Source organism: Phocoena sinus, chromosome 14, assembly GCF_008692025.1.
Source record: "Phocoena sinus isolate mPhoSin1 chromosome 14, mPhoSin1.pri, whole genome shotgun sequence".
NCBI classification, from domain to species: domain Eukaryota; kingdom Metazoa; phylum Chordata; class Mammalia; order Artiodactyla; family Phocoenidae; genus Phocoena; species Phocoena sinus.
In genome coordinates this window covers 20,960,466-20,982,486 of record NC_045776.1, presented here as the reverse complement: position 1 = coordinate 20,982,486, position 22,021 = coordinate 20,960,466, and the positions used below count along the sequence as shown (strand labels likewise).

Here is a 22,021-nt window from a genome sequence, read left to right as displayed (position 1 = left end):
TACTGATAGTACCTGACATGGAATGTTGTGGTGAATATTAAACAAAGTTAAGAAAAAGTGCCTAAAACACTTGCTCATTGCCTGGTACACTGAAAACACTCAACTTTTTGTTATTTAGTGCCACGTGCTAACTATGGTGTGGGTTGGAAGTGAACAATCAGTGAAATACAGGTATTTCCCAATTCATATTTAGAGAGAACTTTATCAGTTTCACAAACATTAGCCCATCTGATCCTCAGATAAGGTAGGGATGATAATCTCTATTTTACAAATGAGCTTGTGTGACTCTATTGAGAATGTCCACAAAGCATTGCCTAAGAAGCTACACAACTAGGAAATATTAGAAGCAGGATTTAAATGCAGGTTTCTAGTCCAGTGATCTCTTTACTATATCACACAAAGTAAAAGATATTTTCTAAAAGACGTACATATAAAGTACTGCGGGAGTTCAGATGAGAGAATTAAAACACTTTCATAGGCATCATTCAGTATAATCCTCACAATAACCCTGTGAGTTAGGCAGATAAGGGACTGGTATCTTCTTTTTGCAAATGAAGCAGGGAAGGCTCCAGGATAGCCCCTGACTCGCTCAAGGTCACACGCCTATTTTGTGGCAGAACAAAGACTGGACAGGGCCTTCCAGCTTGCAGCCCTGTATACTTTACCTGGTTTTGTGCCACCACAGGAAACCCCTGCTCACTGCTTGGGATTAGAGACCAGCTTTTCATGATTGCCGTGGAGGATTCATTTTAGAATTCATCGTGCGTTACGTTTTCAACACGGTGTTTACATATTCTTTCCCTGCTCCTCGGTTGAGGACCGGGCAGCAGATGAAGCTTGTTATGAAGGGAGTGTGTTGTGATGGAAAGAGAACAAGACTCAGAATCCAGCCACTTTCTGGCTCTGGCTTAAAGCAGGGCAGAGGCAGCCCTCCTCTCACTCTGCTTCTCTGCAAAATGTAAAACCCTGTCCTCTTTACCTCAAAATGAGTGGTTTAATTTTTCCCATGGCCTTGATGCGTATAAAACCTGTCATCGACAGTTTCCACATGTAAATGAACAACCCATTATTCACTTGTGAGTTGACAATGTATCCAGAGCTGTGTGGGAAACGATCGAAAGGGAATAGTCTTCTTGGCAACAGTTCAGTCGTGTTTAGTAGGTGGGCAAGACTAAGTGTATCAGTGGAGATGGAGCAGTGACACATCTAGAAATATTTAGGAAGCAAAATGGACAGAACAAGTTACAAGACTGGTCATTAATGGTGAGACAGAGGGGGTTTTCAAGCATAGTTCAGAGGTTTCAGCTTATTTAGATGGACAGATGGTGGGGCAATTTGCTGAAATTAGGATGCTGGAAAAGGTCCAGGTTTGAGAATGAAGGTCGGAAATTCAGTTTCGGACACGTTGTGTTTGACTATACCTTTACGACATTCAAGTTGGAATGTCAGGCAGAGCCTTGAAAATAGGAACCTGGAGCCCAGAGGAGAAGTTTGGGTTGGAGATAACATATCAGGAATTTGTCACCATGTAGATGATAACAGCAGCTAGGGAAGGAGAAGATGGGCCATCCCCATAAAACAAAACGAGAAGAGGGCCCAGAACTGACTCATATTTATTAGGGGAGCATTGGCTGGAACTAAACAAAATAAATAACTTGAATCCAAAACTTTTCTTTTTCTATGAAAAGGTAGCTTTTTTATTTGTTGTTGCAGTAGTTATTGGATGCAGTAGTCTTTTGGATGTGTCCTAGGTGCGGCAACAGAGATTATGTTAAGGCAAAAATTTTTTAAGCCTGTTCCTCAGACCGTATGTGTGTGTGTGTGTGTGTGTGTGTGTGTTTTAAACAATTCAAGTAAAAACAATTTTTAACCAAACTTTAGTGGAAATGCCTCTGACCAAGAAGATGATCTCTGTTCCCCCATCATGCTTTGTCTTGGGGTAGATCACCTCTGAACCTACTTTCCCTTCAAGATAACACTGATTCCAAAGTCTGTGGTTCTGGGGTAAGAAAGGGTGTGGCATTTGGGTGGTTGTTGCCGCTGTCACTTTGGGCCCTATTTCAGTGACCAGCATATTTCCGCTTTGAAATCTTCTCATCATTGCACCCTTCTTGCTCTCACTGAGGAAAGAAAAATGAAAGTGGAGTGGATCAAAAGATGTTAAAAAATCTTTCCATCAAAAATACCATAGGTCCTTTCTTACAAAGGAACATTAATAGAACTCTTCCTTCTTGAAGCAACTAATTAGGCATTTGGTACATCAAGACAGGGTTTGTTGCTCAGCTCACAGCTGTGACTAAATGTTAATGCCCCACTATACTTAGCCCTTAGGAGGATATGTGTTTTCTTAATATGTATGCTGGAGACAGGTTACAAATGATCCACTAAGAAACAGAACCATCGTAATCTGTAAACTGTGTTTACTTCTGAACTGTAAATACAGAAGGGCTGAATTCAGCTAATACACACACACACACACACACACACACACACACACACACACACGTAATTTTCTATTCCCAATGAAGAATATTAGATTAAAAACAAAAAAAAACACTTCTTTTAGTAGATCTCACTCTTCACATCATGAAAATGAGACCCAGGAATGTGGAGTGGCATCTGAAGGCCACCTGAGTAAGCTGAGATGGAACACAGAACAGAACCCAGCTCTCTAAGCATTTCTGAGATCACACTATGTGAAGATGTTATCCAATTAGTCTATTAAAATTTTTACATTTATTTATGCATTCATTTTCTTTTTAAACATTTATTTATGCATTCATTTTCTTTTTACCTGCAGTGGGTATATAGACTGAGTGTCAATAAAATATGAATGGAATATGACTTCTCTTCTAAAATAGTTCACAGTTGAGTCAAAGAGACAGACCTGTCTGTCAACACAACGTGATATGGGCTGCAGAAGACGTGTAAATCAAGAGCAACAAAAGCACAAAGGAGATAATATTTTATGCTGCTTGAATCAGAAGGCATGATGGTAGGAAAGCTCCAGCCAGGAGATTTCATTTGAATCGGATTTGAAGGATGAATGAGCTTTTGCCAAACTGAGAAGGAACTGAGTCAGGAGAAAGTAACTCCAAGATAAAATAAAGCAAAACAAAATTAATGAAAGTCAGAATGACAAAGGTAGGGATGGATAGGGTGTTGTGGAGCTGAGTGACCCATTGCAGATGAGTGCATAAAGGTTTGGGCCACATCTTGAACGTCTTTGAATCTTGTCCCAAGGAGCGGAGATTGTATTAATGATAGAATGGCAGCCAGCATGATGTTTTGGGCATGGAGTTGACAGATGGTGTATGTTAGAAGAGTATCTCTGTCAACAGAAGACAGAAGTGGGAGGACCAATGACAAAAAGCTAGGAAAAGCTATTATAATGTAATACATTGTAAGTAGGAACCAGAGCAGGGGCCAGGTCCGAGCACAGGAGAGTATAGCCTAACCAGAGTTAGGTTTCAATGCATACTGCTCAAGGGTGCATTCCATGCCACCATGTCTGACTCCCTGAATCAAAACGTATCAGCATCGACAAAGACTTTAAACAAAATGCCGCATCTCAGCAAAGCAGCAGAAGTATTGTTACTGGGTCAGAATGTATGCTTTTAGAACACAGTAGTTATTTTCCAAGAAACCTCAACCAGGTAACCCAAAGCAACCAAGAACCAGAATTTACAAGAAAGAGATGCTTCTTACTAACACACTCTTCTTGGTCTCCATGTAAAGGTCAAAGAAAGCAAGCTGCCTACATCTTTTTCAGCCAGCAGAAGGAGACACACTTTATAATTGATTCTCTATTTGGATGTTCAGTGAATGAATTTGCAGTGAATGGATTCTAGAAAGCCCAGGTGATTTACTGCCTTTACTTCAGTCAACTTTATCTTGAACTTGCCTGAACCCCACACTGCCAACTCAGAGTCAAGGAGAAAAGAAATGGAGTAATGAAGCTCTGTCTGACAGTACATCGACCAACACAGACCATGACGCTAAGCTCTGCGGATTTGAGGGGTAAATTATGTCTTCAGAGTTATAGGAGAGAACTTCATGGAGAAGCAGCCTGGGCCCCTGCTGCTTTCCCAGGAGTGGTTGGGGTGGTGACAGTCGCGACACCCGAACACAGTAACTGGGCAAAGTCCTGACGTCTACTGTTCTCTGTTCTTCAGAACCTAGTGTGGTATCTGCCCACTTACAGAGGATCATGGGCTAGAGTGAGCTAGACAAAATCCTAATTACTAACTGTCTAAACACAGAGATTAAGGAGCGTTTACTTTACATGGCTGGCATTGCCCTATTGTGGAACCAGAGAAACAAGAGTAACAAACTACCCTTCCAAATTTGGATTTTACTTACTTGTTGGGAAATGATTTGCGCTGATTTGTTTTCAGCTATTAAAGAACAAATGGGGTGATCAAAAGCCACCTGCGAATCTTTGAGGAAATCTGTGAAGGGTGACATGGCAGTAAATGCCATGTCTTAGAATGCATTGGTATCACGTTTGATGTTGCCCCAGTAGGACCCAAGAAAGCATCAGAGCTTGCACCTGAGAAATCTGAGGCCCAGATAAGTTAATGAGGAAGCCAAGACAACAGCAACGAAGCCCAGACACCAGTGTGGGCATCAGATATCATGGGGCTGTCCAACTATGCTGTGGAACTCGGAGCACACCTATTCCTTCTCCGTTGCGGTCAGCAAAGCCTCTTCCCTTTTAAAAATATTACCAGTTTCATTACTGAAACTTGTTCAATGCCTCTAGTTATGACTATACTTTTTTATTGAAGTATAGTTGATTTACAGTCTTGTGCTAATTTCTGCTGTACAGCAAAGTGATTGTTGTACATATATATACATTCTTTTCCATTATGGTTTATCACAGAATATTGAATATAGTTCCCTGTGCTATACAGTAGGACCTTGTTGTTTATCTATTCTATATACAATAGTTTGCATCGGTTAATCTCAAACTCCCAATCCATTTCTTCCCCTCACCCCACCGTTGACAACCACAAGTCTATTCTCTGTGTCTGTGAATATGACTACTTTTTTGATTTGACTTATCTCTGTAAACAAAATTGATCTGACAGAAAATATCAATATTTATGTCCTTTTCTTCATGATTGTACCTCATTAATGTCTTCAGATTGAGGAAAGGCCCTCTTCTTGAACTCAAGAACCCTTATTTCTATGAGGTTGTGGTGGTATTTTGTTATAATAATAGAAATAATAGCAGTAATAACTGTCACATATGGAAGGCTCCCTGAGTACCAGGTCTCATGCCTGCTGCTTTATGTGGTTCACATACAGCATCTTACTGAATTCTCTAGAAACTCTTATGAGGTAAACATTTTTATAGCACCAATTTGCACTTGAGAAATCTAAGTTAATGAGGAAGCCAAGACAACCACCCCAGGCTTAAAACTCTTGAATCCACTCTGTAGTCTACATAGCATTTTGATGTGACCTCAGTTTGATAGGATAAGCAGATTTCTGAAAATTGGCGCATAACGTGGAAATGTTTAGGTTAAATTGTTGTTTAAAACCATTAAGAGCCCACATTGAAGAAACTAGTGGTAAATCTAGGGCAGTGCTAGCGTCTGGTTGGAGGAAGGGCTGAGATCACTACCATGGAAGTGTTTTCTAAAGATGCTTTGTTCGTACTCTTAACGCTGAGGAAGTATCAGTTGTCCATATCAATGAATATAATTTTTTTTCATGACCATTGGTAATCTGGGATATTTTTGGAGGCTGCTGGAGATTATAAGAACCTAAAACTCCCTTCCTTGTAATAAAATACAGCATCCCCTTTTATATGTGAGTAATGTTTCTATTATATGATCTTAGACATTCTTACCTGGACATGCCCAGATGTTCTTACCTCTTTTTCCTTTGAAGAATGCCTTTTCAAGGGGTTATGCCAGCATGTCCTAGAACACAGCTATTTCATCTAAATTATTCAATAGTTATAAGAATAAAGTCAGTTATGAAAGCTGTCCTTCCTTACAGATACTCAAGGAGTTTGGTACGCAGATCTGACTTTCGGTAACAAATACGTTGCTTGAAGGTTTAGAAAATACATCCTGAAATGACTTATAGCAGATGATAATTACACTCATTCTCCCAGTGGTTTCTGAATGCCCAGGTGTCTCTTCTTTCCCTTTAGGAGCTCAAAGTGCCCATGATCCAAATAGCCCCCTTGTTTTCCCCTACTGTTTAACGATACCAATACTGGATCTAGAGGATGAAATCCCAAATTTCATTCTTAACGACAGTATTCATTAACTGTGAGTCCTTTAAAAAAAATGTTGTTTCTTTAAATCTCACTTTTACATCTATAAAATAATGATAATAAAACCATCCTATTTATATAAAAGGAGAGGCAATGCATATAAAAATTCTGCTGAAAGAAAATAATATGCAAAACTGTCTACATCCACAAGGCATACAATCTGATTATGAGGGTTTTCTTTTAAAAAGCAATGCATTGGCCTGAATAATCTTAGTTTGGTAGAATAGATCAGTGTGATGTGTGGTACATGGGAGCCCTATCTGATGTTTCTTACGATAGGTCACTATTAAATCCCACCGACATCCCTCCCTCACTGTAAGTCACAATTCAGCCTTGCAGCAAATTGTAAAGGGATACCTAAACCTTGGGCTATATCCAGATTCATACAGGGTGTTTTTTGAGATGCAAGAAATATCATCTAGATGTAGAAACCTTAAGAAACAGTTAAGTGGCTAGAAGGAGCTCTTTCTTCACGTTCAATTTTATGAGACCAATGAGGATATAAATGTCTAGAATCATGTATGTCCTTTAAAGCATACTTTAGGAGTTCCTGGTTCTTATATGTCAGCATCCATATCCATAGGATTTGTCTTCTCTTAATATGAACTGTAAATCTCACCATGATCAGCAGGTTAATTCATTTGTTTGGAGCCTCTGAGGAAGTTTTTAATTGGAAAATGAATTGGACACATGTAGATGTGGCTTGAAGAAAAGGCAAGTAGACACGTGTTCCACTTTCTCCTCATGAGGAAGGGCATCTACTTCTTTCTCTAAGTTGCACTTAACATAACCACAGGACCTCAAGCTCTGTACACATCGACACTTGGCATCTGCCTTTTCCTTTCCTACAATGAAGGAAAATGCATAAATGCATTTGTTGACGGTACTGACAAAGACTGGCTTGTGGAATAATCAAAACCCTGATTTCTGTCATTAGCTGAATGTTTACAAAACGCATCTTCCTGCCTACGTTCCATAGGCTTCTTCTTATTTTACTAGCTCTTTGTTATGAGTTTTGAGACTAAATTGTAAAGTGTCAAGGGAAAAGACTTTAGTATGCAAGGTTCATGGGAATGACATAAACTTGAACTCCCCAGAAACCCTGCAACATTTATTTATAGGCTCTTCCAGTCAGTTTACATCCCATAGTAAGTCTTCGAGGTCTTGCCTTACATGCAGAGTCAACAGGAAATGAGTAAGCAACCTTTTGGCCTACCTTACTGCTGTTGCTCATTATTATTATTTTATTTATTTATTTTTGGCTGCGTTGAGTCTTCGTTGCTGTGCGCGGGCTTTCTCTAGCTGCGGAGAACGGGGACTACTCTTCGTTGCGGTGCGCAGGCTTCTCATTGTGGTGCGATGGCTTCTCATTGCGGTGGCTTCTCTCATTGCAGAGCACGGGCTCTAGGCACATGGCCTTCAGTAGTTGTGGCTCAAGGGCTTAGTTGCTCCGGGGCATGTGGGATCTTCCTGGACCAGGGATCGAAACTGTGTCCCCTGCATTGGCAGGCGGATTCTTAACCACTGTGCCACCAGGGAAGTGCCTCTCTTGCTCATTATTAAGTAAAGGCTGTGGCTAAAAGTATTCATGTGGGAATAATCTTTCCCTGCAACTTTTATTTCCTAGGGAACGAGCAGTGAATACATCCCAGCCTGGGTCCCTTCAGTTTACTGTGGGAAACCTGAAGCCAGAAGCCATGTACACCTTCCGAGTCGTGGCCTACAACGAGTGGGGACCAGGGGAGAGCTCTCAGCCCATCAAGGTGGCCACTCAGCCTGAGTGTGAGTATGAGACAGGAAGGGCAAATTTAGAAAGTATTTGTTTTCGTTGGCAATATCTTTGAATCCTTTCATAGTAATTTATTGAGGTGACGGAATGGAAGGAATATTTCTGAAGCAACATGTTTAACCCGAGGGTTTTTAAACGTAAGATAACTTTAACAAAATGGCCTTCCCACTTTGGCCAGATCTCCATAATGACAAATTAACAGCTATCAAGGCCTGGTCCATCCGCACAGTCTACATATTCACTCCCAAGTAAGTGACTGACTCTACCCGCCAGTACTTCATCATCAACATTGGGTTTCAGCCTCCTGCATTGATTTTTTCAGATTTTTCTAAGTTTGTCTATAAAAAGTATAACATCAAAGGAGAAGAAAAATGGCATAGGACTTCTCAATACAGGGATTATTCAAGAACTTACTCATGCACTGAATGCCCTTAAGAAGCTTCCAAAAGTGAATCTAGATTTAAGAAATGTAAAGAGAAAATCTCTATTGGGCAATCTCATTGTCCTTTAACATAAATCCCTATATTAAGCTCCATGATCACAAAGTAATGCAGCTGAATGTTATTGGACCAAGTTGTAATTTAGTGATTTCTACTTTTATAAAGGAACAGCCCCCAAACTGCACATTTGAAAAATATTTCTGTATCTTACAAAATTTTGATTTTTCTACTAAACTTCTAATTTATTTGGAAAGGTTATTACTGGTGAGTAGTCTGCCAGCTTTATTTGGTTTAGAGTTTTAAAATAATTGTAATCTAACATCTAAATGACATGAAGGACTACTTGTAACAAACGACATTATTTAGAGATTTAGACACCTAGTTTCATCTACTCCTGTTTTTTGCTTTTTTTTTTTGAATGATGCTATTTTCTCTGTATTCCCAATCATTTTATTTAAAACTATATTTAACTTCAAAATCACCTCACGTGCTTTTGGAAGAAGGTGAAGTAGAAACCAGAAAGATTTTCATTGGTACATATGAGAAGATAATCTTTGGACTAGGTCAGTTCTTAAGGATTTGAAATCAATATGTTGAAGAAGAGTAACTGAGACGTAGTCTGGCAGCTGGTATGATGCTCTGCATACTGGGCAGAATCTCCCTTCCTTCTTCCACTCAGCCAAGGCTACAAAGACCAGATGAGGACAAATTGCAATAAAGTATTTGTTGGGGGTGGGGATATGACTAAGCTGGACAAGTCTTAGAGATATTTGCCTCATAGAAATAAAACCTCACATAGCATCTTTAAGGACATAGTAAGGTACAGGTTTCAGATCACATAAAAAGAAACGAAATTGAGTTATTTGTAGTGAGGTGGATGGACTTAGAGTCTGTCATACAGAATGAAGTAAGTCACAAAGAGAAAAACAAATACCGTATGCTAACAAATATATATGGAATCTAAAAAACAAAACAAAAAGAGTGGTTCTGAAGAAACTAGGGGCAAGACGGGAATAAAGACGCAGATGTACTAGAGAATGGACTTGAGGACACGGGGAGGAGGAAGGGTAAGCTGGGACAAAGTGAGAGAGTGGCAGTGTATATATGGACATATATACACTACCAAATGTAAAATAGATAACTAGTGGGAAGCAGCCTCATGGCACAGGGAGATCAGCTCCGTGTTTTGTGACCACCTAGAGGAGTGGGATAGGGAGGGTGGGAGGGAGGGAGGCGCAAGAGGGAAGACATATGGGGATATATGTATATGTATAACTGATTGACTTTGTTATAAAGCAGAAACTAACATACGATTGTAAAGCAATTACAGTCCAATAAAGATGTTAAAAAAAAAAAATTCAGCCTCCCAGGCAGGACAGGCTAAATAATTTGCAGGACCCAGAAGCTACAGTAGAGCATTAAGCCATGCTCCACACGGGACCTTCCTAAGCGTGGGATCTTGTGCAGCTTCGTTAGTCGTATGCCCACAAAGCTGGTCCGACTTCCAGGTTTCTCTTCTTAAGAACGTTTTGTTGTTGTTTGGATTGAAATCATGAGATAATGCTGATTTCCACTGTGCAGTGACTATGTTCACATGTAATTTGAGTCATCAATTTCTTCATTGACTTTTTTAAAAATTAATTAATTTATTTATTTATTTTTGGCTGTGTTGGGTCTTCGTTTCTGTGCGAGGGCTTTCTCTGCTTGCGGCAAGCGGGGGCCACTCTTCATCGCGGTGCGCGGGCCTTTCACTATCGCGGCCTCTCTTGTTGTGGAGCACAGGCTCCAGACGCCCAGGCTCAGTAGTTGTGGCTCACGGGCCTAGTTGCTCTGCGGCATGTGGGATCTTCCCAGACCAGGGCTCAAACCCGTGTCCCCTGCATTGGCAGGCAGATTCTCAACCACTGCGCCACCAGGGAAGCCCCTCTTCAATGACTTTTCACAGATCGTATATATACAGAATCAATAACTTTTATGAATATTTGGTATTTTAATCAATAAACTTGAATAAAAACAAATTAAGTCAAAATATATATTTTTGAAAATGGTATATGCCATGTTGTATACAGACTGATAGTTGAAAAACCCATAAAAAATTCTGTAAAAAAATCTTGTTCAATTTTCTCATGGCAGAACTTAAACTTTAAAAGAATGTTCATTTTCAGAAGATCCAATTTCTATGGATCGTCTGAATTCTTCACTTCCTAATCCAACTGTTATCCCTGGAATTGTTTTAGTGTACTTTTCAAGGCTGACTGGCTATGATTACATTACATTTCTGATGAAAATTCTACACAGTCAGTTTCACTTCTAGGACTGAGCAACATTATTTTTCTTCTATTAATACCATTATTTTTAAGTATCCAGTTTGAAAATCAATATCCAGCATTTTTTTTTTTTTTTTTTTTCTCTGTACACGGGCCTCTCACTGCTGTGGCCTCTCCCGTTGCGGAGCACAGGCTCCGGACGTGCAGGCTTACGGGCCCAGCCGCTCCGCGGCATGTGGGATCTTCCCGGACCGGGGCACGAACCCGTGTCCCCTGCATCGGCAGGCGGACTCTCAACCACTGTGCCACCAGGGAAGCCCCCAGCATTTTTTTAATTCACATTTTTAAAAACCAAGGGACATTTCCAAGCCAAGGGACAAGAAAGTCTTTTTTATTTGTATACTGACTAATAATAACGCCTCATTTCATTAAAAATGTTACTCATGATACAACATTTTTAGTATAACTAATCAAAAAGATAAGTCTGTGATTATTTGTATTACACATATGGCCTTAACCTTTATAAAGTGAAAACAATAGCATAATTCAACTTACAAGTGTGTTTAATGAACACCCAGTGTGTTCCTAATACTATTCTACGCTGTCTGACAGGTTAAGAAAGCATATGTGTGTAATGAAGTAACAGCACTTAGGGCTCTCAGAAGCTTCCTGAGGAAGCAAATACTTTAAATATGTAACAGCAACAAAACAAGTAAGGAAACCTGTAAGAATTTGTTAAATGAAATATTAAAAGTCTGAATCACAGATTGGTTTATGAGCCCATTACTTGTGACGGCCAAGGCATATGATGCCAAGAGCTCAGCCTCTGTGTACCGGTGCCAGATCGAATCTCGGAGACAGAGTTTTGGGCAAAGTAGAAAAGAAAAGCTTTATTGCTTTGCCAGGCAAAGGGGAACACAGCAGGCTCCTGCCCTCGAAAACTATGTGTACCAACCAGGGAGGATTTGCTGAGGAGTTTTATGGCAGTGGTTTAAGGGTGGGGTTGCTGATAAGATTAGGGTGTGTACAGGGTTTAGGCTCTTTAATCTTGTTTCAGGTAATCTTCTTGATGAACTTTCTGGTCCCTTTAGTCTGGCCTCAGATGGTCTCCTCTGGCATAAAGAATGCTAACATCTTCATTTGCTGGATTTTAATTCTATAAAGGGTTTAAAGGCAGTGTTATGTGTATCCCTTGAGGCAGCAGCAGGACCCTGCCCCAAGGCTGCACTATTGTTCCTTGACTGTTCCTCCCTTGTCTCTGCATCCCCTCCCTTCCCAGATTAGCAACTGTTCAAATCTGCCCTTTGGATCTCAGGGAAGGTCATGGAGGCTGGAGTCTGTTCCCTACAAGAAACGGGGGACATGAAAATGCTTCCATGCCCAGGAGCCCCGTAGGGTCCTGCTCGGTCTCACTAGGTAATTTTTTATGCCTTAATCATATTGTGCTTACCTCCTCAAATAAGTGCTTTATTACAAAGACAGCTGCTTCGGTCCTTTGTATGTATCTTCCATTCTTCCTCATTCAGAAAGCAGTCTGAGAATTTATGTAGAAGAACTCACTGGGTGCTGGTTTCTGTAAGCATTTACTTTGCTTAAAAATTAGCATAAATGATGATAAGGCATAAAATATAAACTAAACACCTAACTGAATAAAAGGTTACTTGTTGGTATTGTTGTCTCATATAAGTTATCTTTCTCCAGAAAATGAAAGTAGAAAATCATTCTGGCTTTGAAACATTGAAAGTATCTTGAAGTTTTTTCATTAAGGGCAGTGATAGTGGTCTTACAATGCTAACGATATTTTGGCCTTTAATAACACCTTTGTTTTATTAAATCACCTCTCTTCTTACCACTGTATGGAGTAAGGATTATTTCCTTTGCAGCCCATTGTTTACTTGCAGGGTGACCTGTGTGTTTCATTAAGGATTGGATAATTGTCCTTGGATAATTAATCTCTTGCTGAGTAGATAGGTAGATAGGAACAGTTCAGCCTAGATAAACAGTACTTTAGAATATCTTTTACATGTGCAAAACCGCAAACTCCTTCAATTCATTTAGATTAAGAGTATTGTGTAGCTCACTCGCTGTCTTTATTACAGACATTAGGATAGATAAATTATGTTATCAGGACTAATAGGTACGGCATGTGTATTTCATCTTCTGTTGTTAACACAAAATGCCATTTTAGCAATTTAAAAATATTTCTAGAGTAAGGAACACTTCATCTTCTCCAAACCTGCTCAGTAATACACCAATTCCTGAGTAAGATGGAACACCTTAGAGATCCTGTGCTTCATTTCCTCCTCTCCCCACTCCCCTCCCACCTCCCGTCCCCCCCCCCCTCCCTCCCCTTTCTTTTCCCTACTCTTTCTTCTCTCTCGACTTCTTATAAGCTCACCTTTCTGTGTTTTTAGAGGAAGTTCAGAGGCTGATTTTATTCCTTGGTTAGAATTGCAGAATTTAGAGGCAAAGGTGGGGGGACGTTTTCATTGTTCTCTCACTGACAAAATGATCTTATCTTTTGAAAACGGGTCTCGTCTGGTTAGCATTTGCTTGCTCGTTTTATCACTGTTTTTCCAAATGTGATGTAGTAATTGTACACTAAAATGACATAGCTTTTATACAAATTGAATTTCAAGGTTTCCATATTATTTGAAAATAGCAACTCTGTTATGAAAACCATATTCTCAAGGAATAAACACTGATGGAAAACATGTCTGAAATATAAATCAGCCAGCAACTGTTTCTAAAAAGTGCACACGTACTGCAGTAATCATTTAAAGAGATCAGCAGCCCAAGATCCAGTTTATGAAATAATCACCCAGAATACAAAGGCTTGATTTATAGGAAGGTCTGTGTCTCCTGATTATATCTTCCTTTGGCTAAACCCTTGCTCTTCCCTCTGCCTTTATGGTGTATAATTTCTTTGCTGTATTATCAGCTGGATTTAAGTCCCCGTGTGTTTAAGACTTGTCTAATCTTTTCATACCACATGTGGAGAATTTTTGAATTATTATTCGGGGTCCTTTAAGATGCTGTTAAGGCAGTTTAATCATGAAGGATGTTAAAATGGACCACATACTGGCTGGAGGCTTCAGTTAGAATGGGGAGCCTATTTGCTAGACCACAACCCAATTATCCACAAAACCCTTTTATAGTTAAGTGTTGTAAGTAATATTCTTAGTCCATTATATTCTTTACACTGAAAAGATGAGTGAAAGCAACCCCCAAATCGACTTCAGAATATATTATACAGAGGAAATAGGACTTCCCTGGTGGTCCAGTGGTTAAGACTCTGCGCTTCCACTGCAGGGGGCACGGGTTTGATCCCTGGTCAGGGAACTACGATCCCACATGCTTCGCTGTGCAGGCTAAAAATAAAAACAAAAGCAAAAAATACTTTACGGGGCTTCCCTGGTGGCGCAGTGGTTAAGAATCTGCTTGCCAATGCAGGGGACATGGGTTCGAGCCCTGGTCTGGGAAGATCCCACGTGCCGCAGAGGAACTAAGCCCATGCGCCACAACTACTGAGCCTGTGCTCTAGAGCCCACGAGCCACAACTACTGAGCCCACATTGCCACAACTCCTGAAGCCTGCGTGCCTAGAGCCTGTGCTGCACAGCAAAGAGAAGCCACCGCAATGAGAAGCCTGCACACCTCAACAGAGTAGCCCCTACTTGCTGCAACTAGAGAAAGCCCACACGCAGCAACGAAGACCCAAGGCAGCCAAAAATAAAATAAATAAATTTTTAAAAAAGATAATTAACTGTTTAAAAAAAGAATATATTATACAGAGGAAATAGACATATTTGCCTTTTTCATCTGTCCCTGGATTTTTTTTTTTTAATTCTAATAAAGCTCTACTTCTATGGTTGTTATGGGGGGGTACTGGAAAGTCTCTGAACATTATGTCTCCAAACATTACTATCCATATCCTAGGACAAGTTCCTTAATCCTTGAAAACTCATTGTTCTTGATTATAAATTGGAGATATGAATGATTTACCCCTCCTCCTCCTGATGCCAAAAGCACAGCCTCTCTGTGCACCGGTGCTGAATCGAATCTCGGAGACAGAAGTTTTGGGTGAAGTAGAAAAGGAGAGCTTTATCATTTTTCCAGGCAAAGGGGGACACAGCAGACTCCTGCGTCAAAACACTGTGTATCCCAACCTAGGAGGATTTGATGAGGAGTTTTAGAGCAATAGTTCAAGGGTGGGGTTGCTGACAGGATTAGGGTATGTGCAGGGTCTCAGGTGATCCGACTCTTAATCTTGATGAGCTTCTCTGGTCCGTTTAATTTTGCCTCAGGTGGTTTTGTGGCTGGGCCTCCCTTGACTACCAACTGTTTGCATCTGCCCTTTGGAACTCAGGGAAGGTCATCGAGGCAGGAGTCTTGCCTACAAGAAACAGGGGCCAAAAAGGCTTCCGTACCCAGGAGCCCCACAGGGTCCTCCTCAGTTTCATTCCCAGATTGTAAAGATGAAACGTGATAACTTATGGGAAGCCCCTGAGTCTTACCTGGCATCTAGTAGGCACTCAATAGAGAGAAGTTCCCTGCCCCTAATGGGATCAAATGGAAACATAATTCCAACTGCCCTGCACTGACAACCAAAGTGGGACACTCTAGAGTAATCACTAAGGTAATAAGGCTTGATTACTATGCAATCAGCCATTTATGTATATTATTACTTTCCCCCTAATCATCCCCTCCCTATTACTTAGCACGCTATTGTAGACTGGTTTGTTGTCTAATTTGCCTCTTGTACATCTTTGCAGCCCTAACTAAATTTTGAAGCTTTATGAGCAGAAAACACTCTATTATCCTATAAAATGTGTCACAGCATTGCCATTTCGCGAGTAGCTAGTTGGTTAACATTTGCTGGTAGAATCTGATTTGTACTTAATTTGTGGTGGAGATGATACATATCAGCAGTGTTTATTCATCATGATTCTATAAATTAAGCAAGCCAAGTAAATTACAGTTCTGTCTAGCTAATTTCTTGTATCACTTAAACTGGTTTCCAATTATTGTCTGCATGGTAATTTGAATGAATATTTGGGATGACTGTGGAGGAGAAGTTGACCGTGAGCCAATCATCTGGTCCAGTTTTGTGGTCGTGTACGTGGCTATAGACTAATAGTAGAAAGAAAGAAATATAAGCACTGATGTTTCATCTTTTTAGGTAACACACAAATGCTGGTATAATTTAAATATTCTCTCATTGCAAAACATGTTTTCAGGTATTACAAGTATAAGATGAGAGACATTAAAGGCTTATGGTATGGTATCCCCGGCAACGAAGGCTTAAGGAATCCATTTGGAATTTTTTTTTTTTTTTTTTTCTGTACGCGGGCCTCTCACTGCTGTGGCCTCTCCCGTTGCGGAGCACAGGCTCCGGACACGCAGGCTCAGCGGCCATGGCTCACGGGCCCAGCCGCTCCGCGGCATGTGGGATCTTCCCGGACCGGGGCACGAACCCGTGTCCCCTGCATCGGTAGGCGGACTCCCAACCACTGCGCCACCAGAGAAGCCCCCATTTGGATTTAATGGTCAATTAATGAGGTATTATATCTTCTACAGTGATGTATATTACTGGAAGAATTAGAGGTAGGCTTGTGAGGGTGGGTTGTTTAATCACGTTAGAAAAATTGAAAGCAAAAGGTGAGTCATTCTGTACTTATTCATTCATTCAGTCAGTCATTCAAAATGATTCTTTTGTGCTATGTCCTAGACTTCATGGTCCCATACAATCACCATTAGCTACATGTGCCTATTTACATTTCAATGTATTGATGTAAAATAAACTCTAAAAGGCAGGCACACTAACCACATCTGTCAAGGTAACACTTAAAATTTAAACAAAATTGAAAACTAAAAATTCAGCGCCTCATTAGCCACATTTCAAGAGTTCATATATGACTGCTGGCTACTGTATAGGACAGCACAGAGAACATGACCATTATTGCAGAAAGTTCTAGTGGGCACCCCTGATCTAGATGCTCTGCTAGTACATGAGGATACAAAAGCAAGTCAGAAAATGTCCTGACTCCCAAGGAACTATTAGTCTAGTGTAAACTATTTTAATTAAGCAGAACTCATTAAAAAGGTATTTAATAGATTAGTCCCCTTTGAAAGTTGAAAAAGTTCATTATGTGTTGAATTAATGTAAAAGATTAATTTTTAAAAGACCAGAGAGTCTAGATCTGAACATATTTTCTGATTAGTTTCTCAAAGCTCCCTAAATATTTTCTCAGATAAAAAAATATATATACATATTATATATATTATATATAATACATATATATCTTTCAGTGCAAAATTAAGGATGAAGGACAAAGATGACTTGTTGTTTGGGTTAATCAGTGGTACAGCATAATTCAATTCCCCTAAAAAGCCTCTACTGGCTCCTTCCACTGGTATAACCAAACATCTAAAGAAGCTATCTACTTGGTGAGAAAGTATAGAGAAAAAAGCTACAGATTTCTGACTGCTATTAGGGAGTGTGAAGAAAGATGACAAGAGAGTGTCATAATAATGAGAAGTTCCTGGAGAGTATGGGTATCTAGCCTGGGATAATGAGCTCCCAAAAAGGTAGATTTGTTTTGGGTTTAATTGCCTTGTTTGGTTATGTAGCCTACTGAAAATGAAAGTAGGTTGCTTGGTAAACTGAATTAGAGCAAAATAGAGCTTGAGCATCATCAGGGATATTGTCATCATGCTGCAGCAGCCAAATAAAACTCTACTTCAAAGATAAAACAGCTGAGCTGAGCTCCTTTAATGGGACTCCTTCAGTTATATTGGATTCTATGGAAAGCTGGTGTTCATGAAGTGAAGAAGAGTAAAGACAAACAGAATATAGCATTTTTACTCATGTGTATTTATATATTCTCTCATCTTGACAGCCCTTTTATCTGAATGGTCCAGAAGCAATTATTGAGCACCTACTATGTGTCAAGCCTTTTATAAGGTGCTGGAGAGATAGAAGGTAAAATAAGATGGGCGGAATAGTATCCAAAAGTTTAGAGATGAAATTTCTGAAGAAAATATAGTAAGATAAATTGTTCTAAATCATACTGTGGGATCAAATTTATTTCCTCTTTTTTTTAACCTAAAGTTAGGATTATAAGATATTAGCGTATAAATAATATATAATTTAATACATATATACATACATCTATGTACACACATATACATTTTGTGTTTTAGTATGAAACATGATAGTACTTTTTAGAAAGTAGCACCTGAAGAAATTTATAGTTGACCATCGTCATGTGATACCCAACCCAAAAAGAGTGAAACTCATTTTTTTTTTAACATCTTTATTGGAGTATAATTGCTTTACAACGGTGTGTTAGTTTCGCTTTATAACAAAGTGAATCAGCTATACATATACATATATCCCCATATCTCCTCCCTCTTGTGTCTCCCTCCCACCCTCCGTATCCCACCCCTCTAGGTGGTCACAAAGCACTGAGCTGATCTCCCTGTGCTATGTGGCTGCTTCCCACTAGCTATCTATTTTACATTTGGTAGTGTATATACGTCCATGCCACTCTCTCACTTCGCCCCAGCTTACCCTTCCCCCTCCCCGTGTCTTCAAGTCCATTCTGTACGTCTGCAACTTTATTCCTGTCCTGCCCCTAGGTTCTTCAGAACCTTGTCTTTTCTTTTTTAGATTCCATATATATGTGTTAGCATACGGTATTTGTTTGTCTCTTTGTGACTTACTTCACTCTGTATGAGAGACTCTAGGTCCATCCACCTCACTACAAATAACTCAATTTCATTCCTTTTTATGGCTGAGTAATATTCCATTGTATATATGTGCCACATCTTCTTTATCCATTCATCTGTCAGTGGACACTTAGGTTGCTTCCGTGTCCTGGCTATTGTAAATAGAGCTGCAATGAACATTGTGGTACATGACTCTTTTTGAATTATGGTTTTCTCAGGGTATATGCCCAGTAGTGGGATTGCTGGGTCATATGGTAGTTCTACTTTTAGTGGAACTCATTTTTAAATCACTATTTTACGGACTCTTTTAACTGCAGGTTATATTCTGTCTACTCTGAAGTATCTTATGTGCTACACAAAAGGATAATAATTTGACTTTAACTCTTATTCTCTGATTCCAATGTTCCTGCATTGTTATATTGTTTTAAAAAAGATATTATTTCTACTTTGTAGGAACACAGCTGAGGGGAATAATACCTACAACTATTCCCTGCTCTGTGAAAACTCTTTTGGGTCTCAGCCCAATCTTCCCACCTTGGAAAGCCCCATATCACATCCAATATTGGGTTTAAACTGGGCCAGAATTTCTGACCACAGGATGTTTGACAGATACAGGGGATTTCCATGGGTTGAAATTGAAAGATTTTTAAGGTGAGGCCACACAATTACTGCTTTCAATGTCCGATGTTAAAATTGGAGTCAAGATGGTGCCACCAGTGTCCAAGAGGAAATGATCATGGCTTTTTATTAACTGGAAGTCAAATAGTGGAACTCTGAGCCCGTGATTAATGCAGGTAACCTGTTCATTACCACCTTATTTTAATCTGTAATTAGTGTTCCAGGTCTTTAGAATGGAGGAGAGAGAAAGGTAGTTGAGAACAAGCATTCAGAAATCAGATTGGATTAGAATTCTGTCATTTTTACTTACAAGCTAACTAGGGTAAGCTGGTTTTGCTAAACCACGGCTTCCTCATATGTAAAATAGGGAGATCTTGCAGGGATGTTGTAAAACTTAAAAGAAAAATCTGTAAAATGGGACAAAACAGTACATCTTCAAATGATTATCCTGAGAATTCAATGAGGTGTTTAGCATACAATACTTAGCCTGCTCTCTGGCACTTTTTCAGTCCGCAATAAATGCAATTATAATCTTGCATTCCATCATTGCTGTATTCTAATTATTCTCATGAAGTCGTGTTCCTTAACAATGCACATAATTTGTTCATTTCTATCTATGGGCTGCTGACATGTGTTTGAAATGCTCTCTTTCTTCTTTAGGCTATTTCATAAGTCTCTTCTATTTCGATTTTACGATTTTATTTAAGATTTTAAACGCAGAAAGCCCGCTCTGGCTAATTCACCCCATGGATCCATTTGTTAGTCTGCATAAGCTCATTTTTCCTGCTCCAAATTTGTTCACGTCTTTCATTCATTCATTTTTTTCTTTCGACAAATAGTTATTGTGTGACCCTAGTGGGCTACCCTATATTTCTCAGCACTGGGAGTTCAGCAGTAAAAAAAAAAAAAGACAGACAAATGTTTATCTTTATGAGGTTTCTATTCTAGCAATAGAAAGGGACAATAAACAAATAAAAATAAGGCATGCAGAAGAATAAACTAGTTTAAGGAGATAGAGAATGAAAAGGATAGAGGTGATTCTAGAAAGGAAAGTCAGGAGAGCCGTTCTGAAGAAGAGGCGTTTAAGGGGACCTGGGAATGAATTTGGAGGGATGCCAGCAAAGATCTTGGGCAGCCACATTTTAGGCAGAGCCAATAGCGAGTGCCAAGTCCCTGGAGAGGAAGAGGAAGAGGACCACTGTGTGGCAGCAGAACAAAGAAGAGGGAGAGTGAAGAGAGGAGTCCACAGGTAGCAGGGCCCAGACATGAGAAACCTTGAAGCCACAGTAAGGAGGGTGGATTAGTTCTCAGTGCAGAGACATGTGCACAGGAAGGGGTGACATGATGCAATTTTCATTTTAGAAGTGGGAGCTAGAGAGGAGGCTAATCTGTAGTACAGTCAAGAGATGTTGGTAGATCCTGTTTGGGGGGAAACGGTAGAGGTATTAAGGATTGGTAGGATTCAGGATGCCTTTGGAAAAGATGAGACTTGCTGCTGGGTGTGGGATAGGAGAAAAGACAGGAGTCAGATTTACTCTTTGATGTTAAGCCTCAGAAACTAGGTGAATTGTGGGACCATTTTGGGTTCTGAAACTTGATAAAGAGCCAGCTTGGAGGGTGTGTGGGGAGGGGAGAGACATGAGGGACAAATCAAGACTTTTTAAAAAAATATGTTAGGTTTGGGCTTCCCTGGCGGCGCAGTGGTTGAGAGTCCGCCTGCCGATGCAGGGCACAAGGGTTCGTGCCCCGGTCCGGGAAGATCCCACATGCCGCGGAGCGGCTGGGCCCGTGAGCCATGGCCGCTGAGCCTGCGCGTCCGGAGCCTGTGCTCTGCAACGGGAGAGGCCACAACAGTGAGAGGCCCGCGTACCGCAAAAAAAACAAAAAAATTAAAAAAAAATAGGTTTGGTTTGACTGTTAAATTGATTCAGGTTTTATTTATTTAATTAGACTGTAAGTTCAAAGAAGGTGCCCGATATTTTGAATAGAAAAACAAAAGAACACGCCACATACTGCTAGCCAACGGCCAAGGTCATGCAGTATTTAGCTTATTATAGTGGCAAAACTGAACAGTTGTTGGAGTAACGGGCAAATTCTCCGTGTTGTCAACTATAAAATATCTGTGCCCTACATGTCCCTGATTCATGTGTTACAGGGGTATGCACAGTGCCATGCTCAGAAGACACTCAAACATTTGTCAATCACAGAGAAGCATCCTTCTCAGAAAGCATCCTGGCAGGCCAGTGAAGTGTAATTTGATTGGCTGATCCCAGAAAGGGAGAATTGACTAAAAGGATACCTCAGATGCACAGCCCAGTCTTCTTGCTGCCAAGATTTTCCAAGAAACCAATCCAAAGGGGGCTAGTTAGTGCCAAAATAAGTGTTAGCCCAGAACCAGCTTGTGTTCTGATATGTCCTTTGCCTGTGTTCATTAAACAGGAGATTGAATTCTAATAGAATGTCTATTCAGAAATGACCCAGAAGTTGAGTCGCTTTATTCTCTGAGATGGCATCAGCATTTTATCAGTGGAAGCCTGGTTTATAGGTCCAAGTAAAGACTACAGAATTCACAAGGAGTTTGCCTTTCGATTTGTAATATCCCTTTTCTTTACCCTTTTCCCTGTCTTGGGAAATCTTATACACCCCGTTAACTCAGGGTACCCAGAATCCAAAACATTCACCCAGTGATCTGAAGCATAAAGTCAAGTTCATAAAGTCTATTTGAGATAGCTGATTTCAATCATTGAGTTATACAAAGAATAAATTTGGGGAGCAGGGAGCTTAAGGCCAGTCGTAGGATGGGTCAGTACACAGCGGGTATCACCAGGCCTGTGTCTATGTCTAGATTGCTCATCCAGGGTTATTTATGTTAGATAACT

At 40.1% G+C, this 22,021-nt stretch overlaps 1 protein-coding gene across 1 annotated transcript in view; it reads left to right on the top strand.

The window, feature by feature from the left end:
- DCC (DCC netrin 1 receptor) overlaps nucleotides 1–22,021 on the top strand; it is a 774,287-nt gene that overhangs the window by 389,397 nt on the left and 362,869 nt on the right. Inside the window, exon 9 of the mRNA XM_032654035.1 lies at nucleotides 7,923–8,077. Coding sequence (XP_032509926.1) covers nucleotides 7,923–8,077 — 155 coding nt within the window. The remainder of the gene's footprint in view (nucleotides 1–7,922; nucleotides 8,078–22,021) is intronic.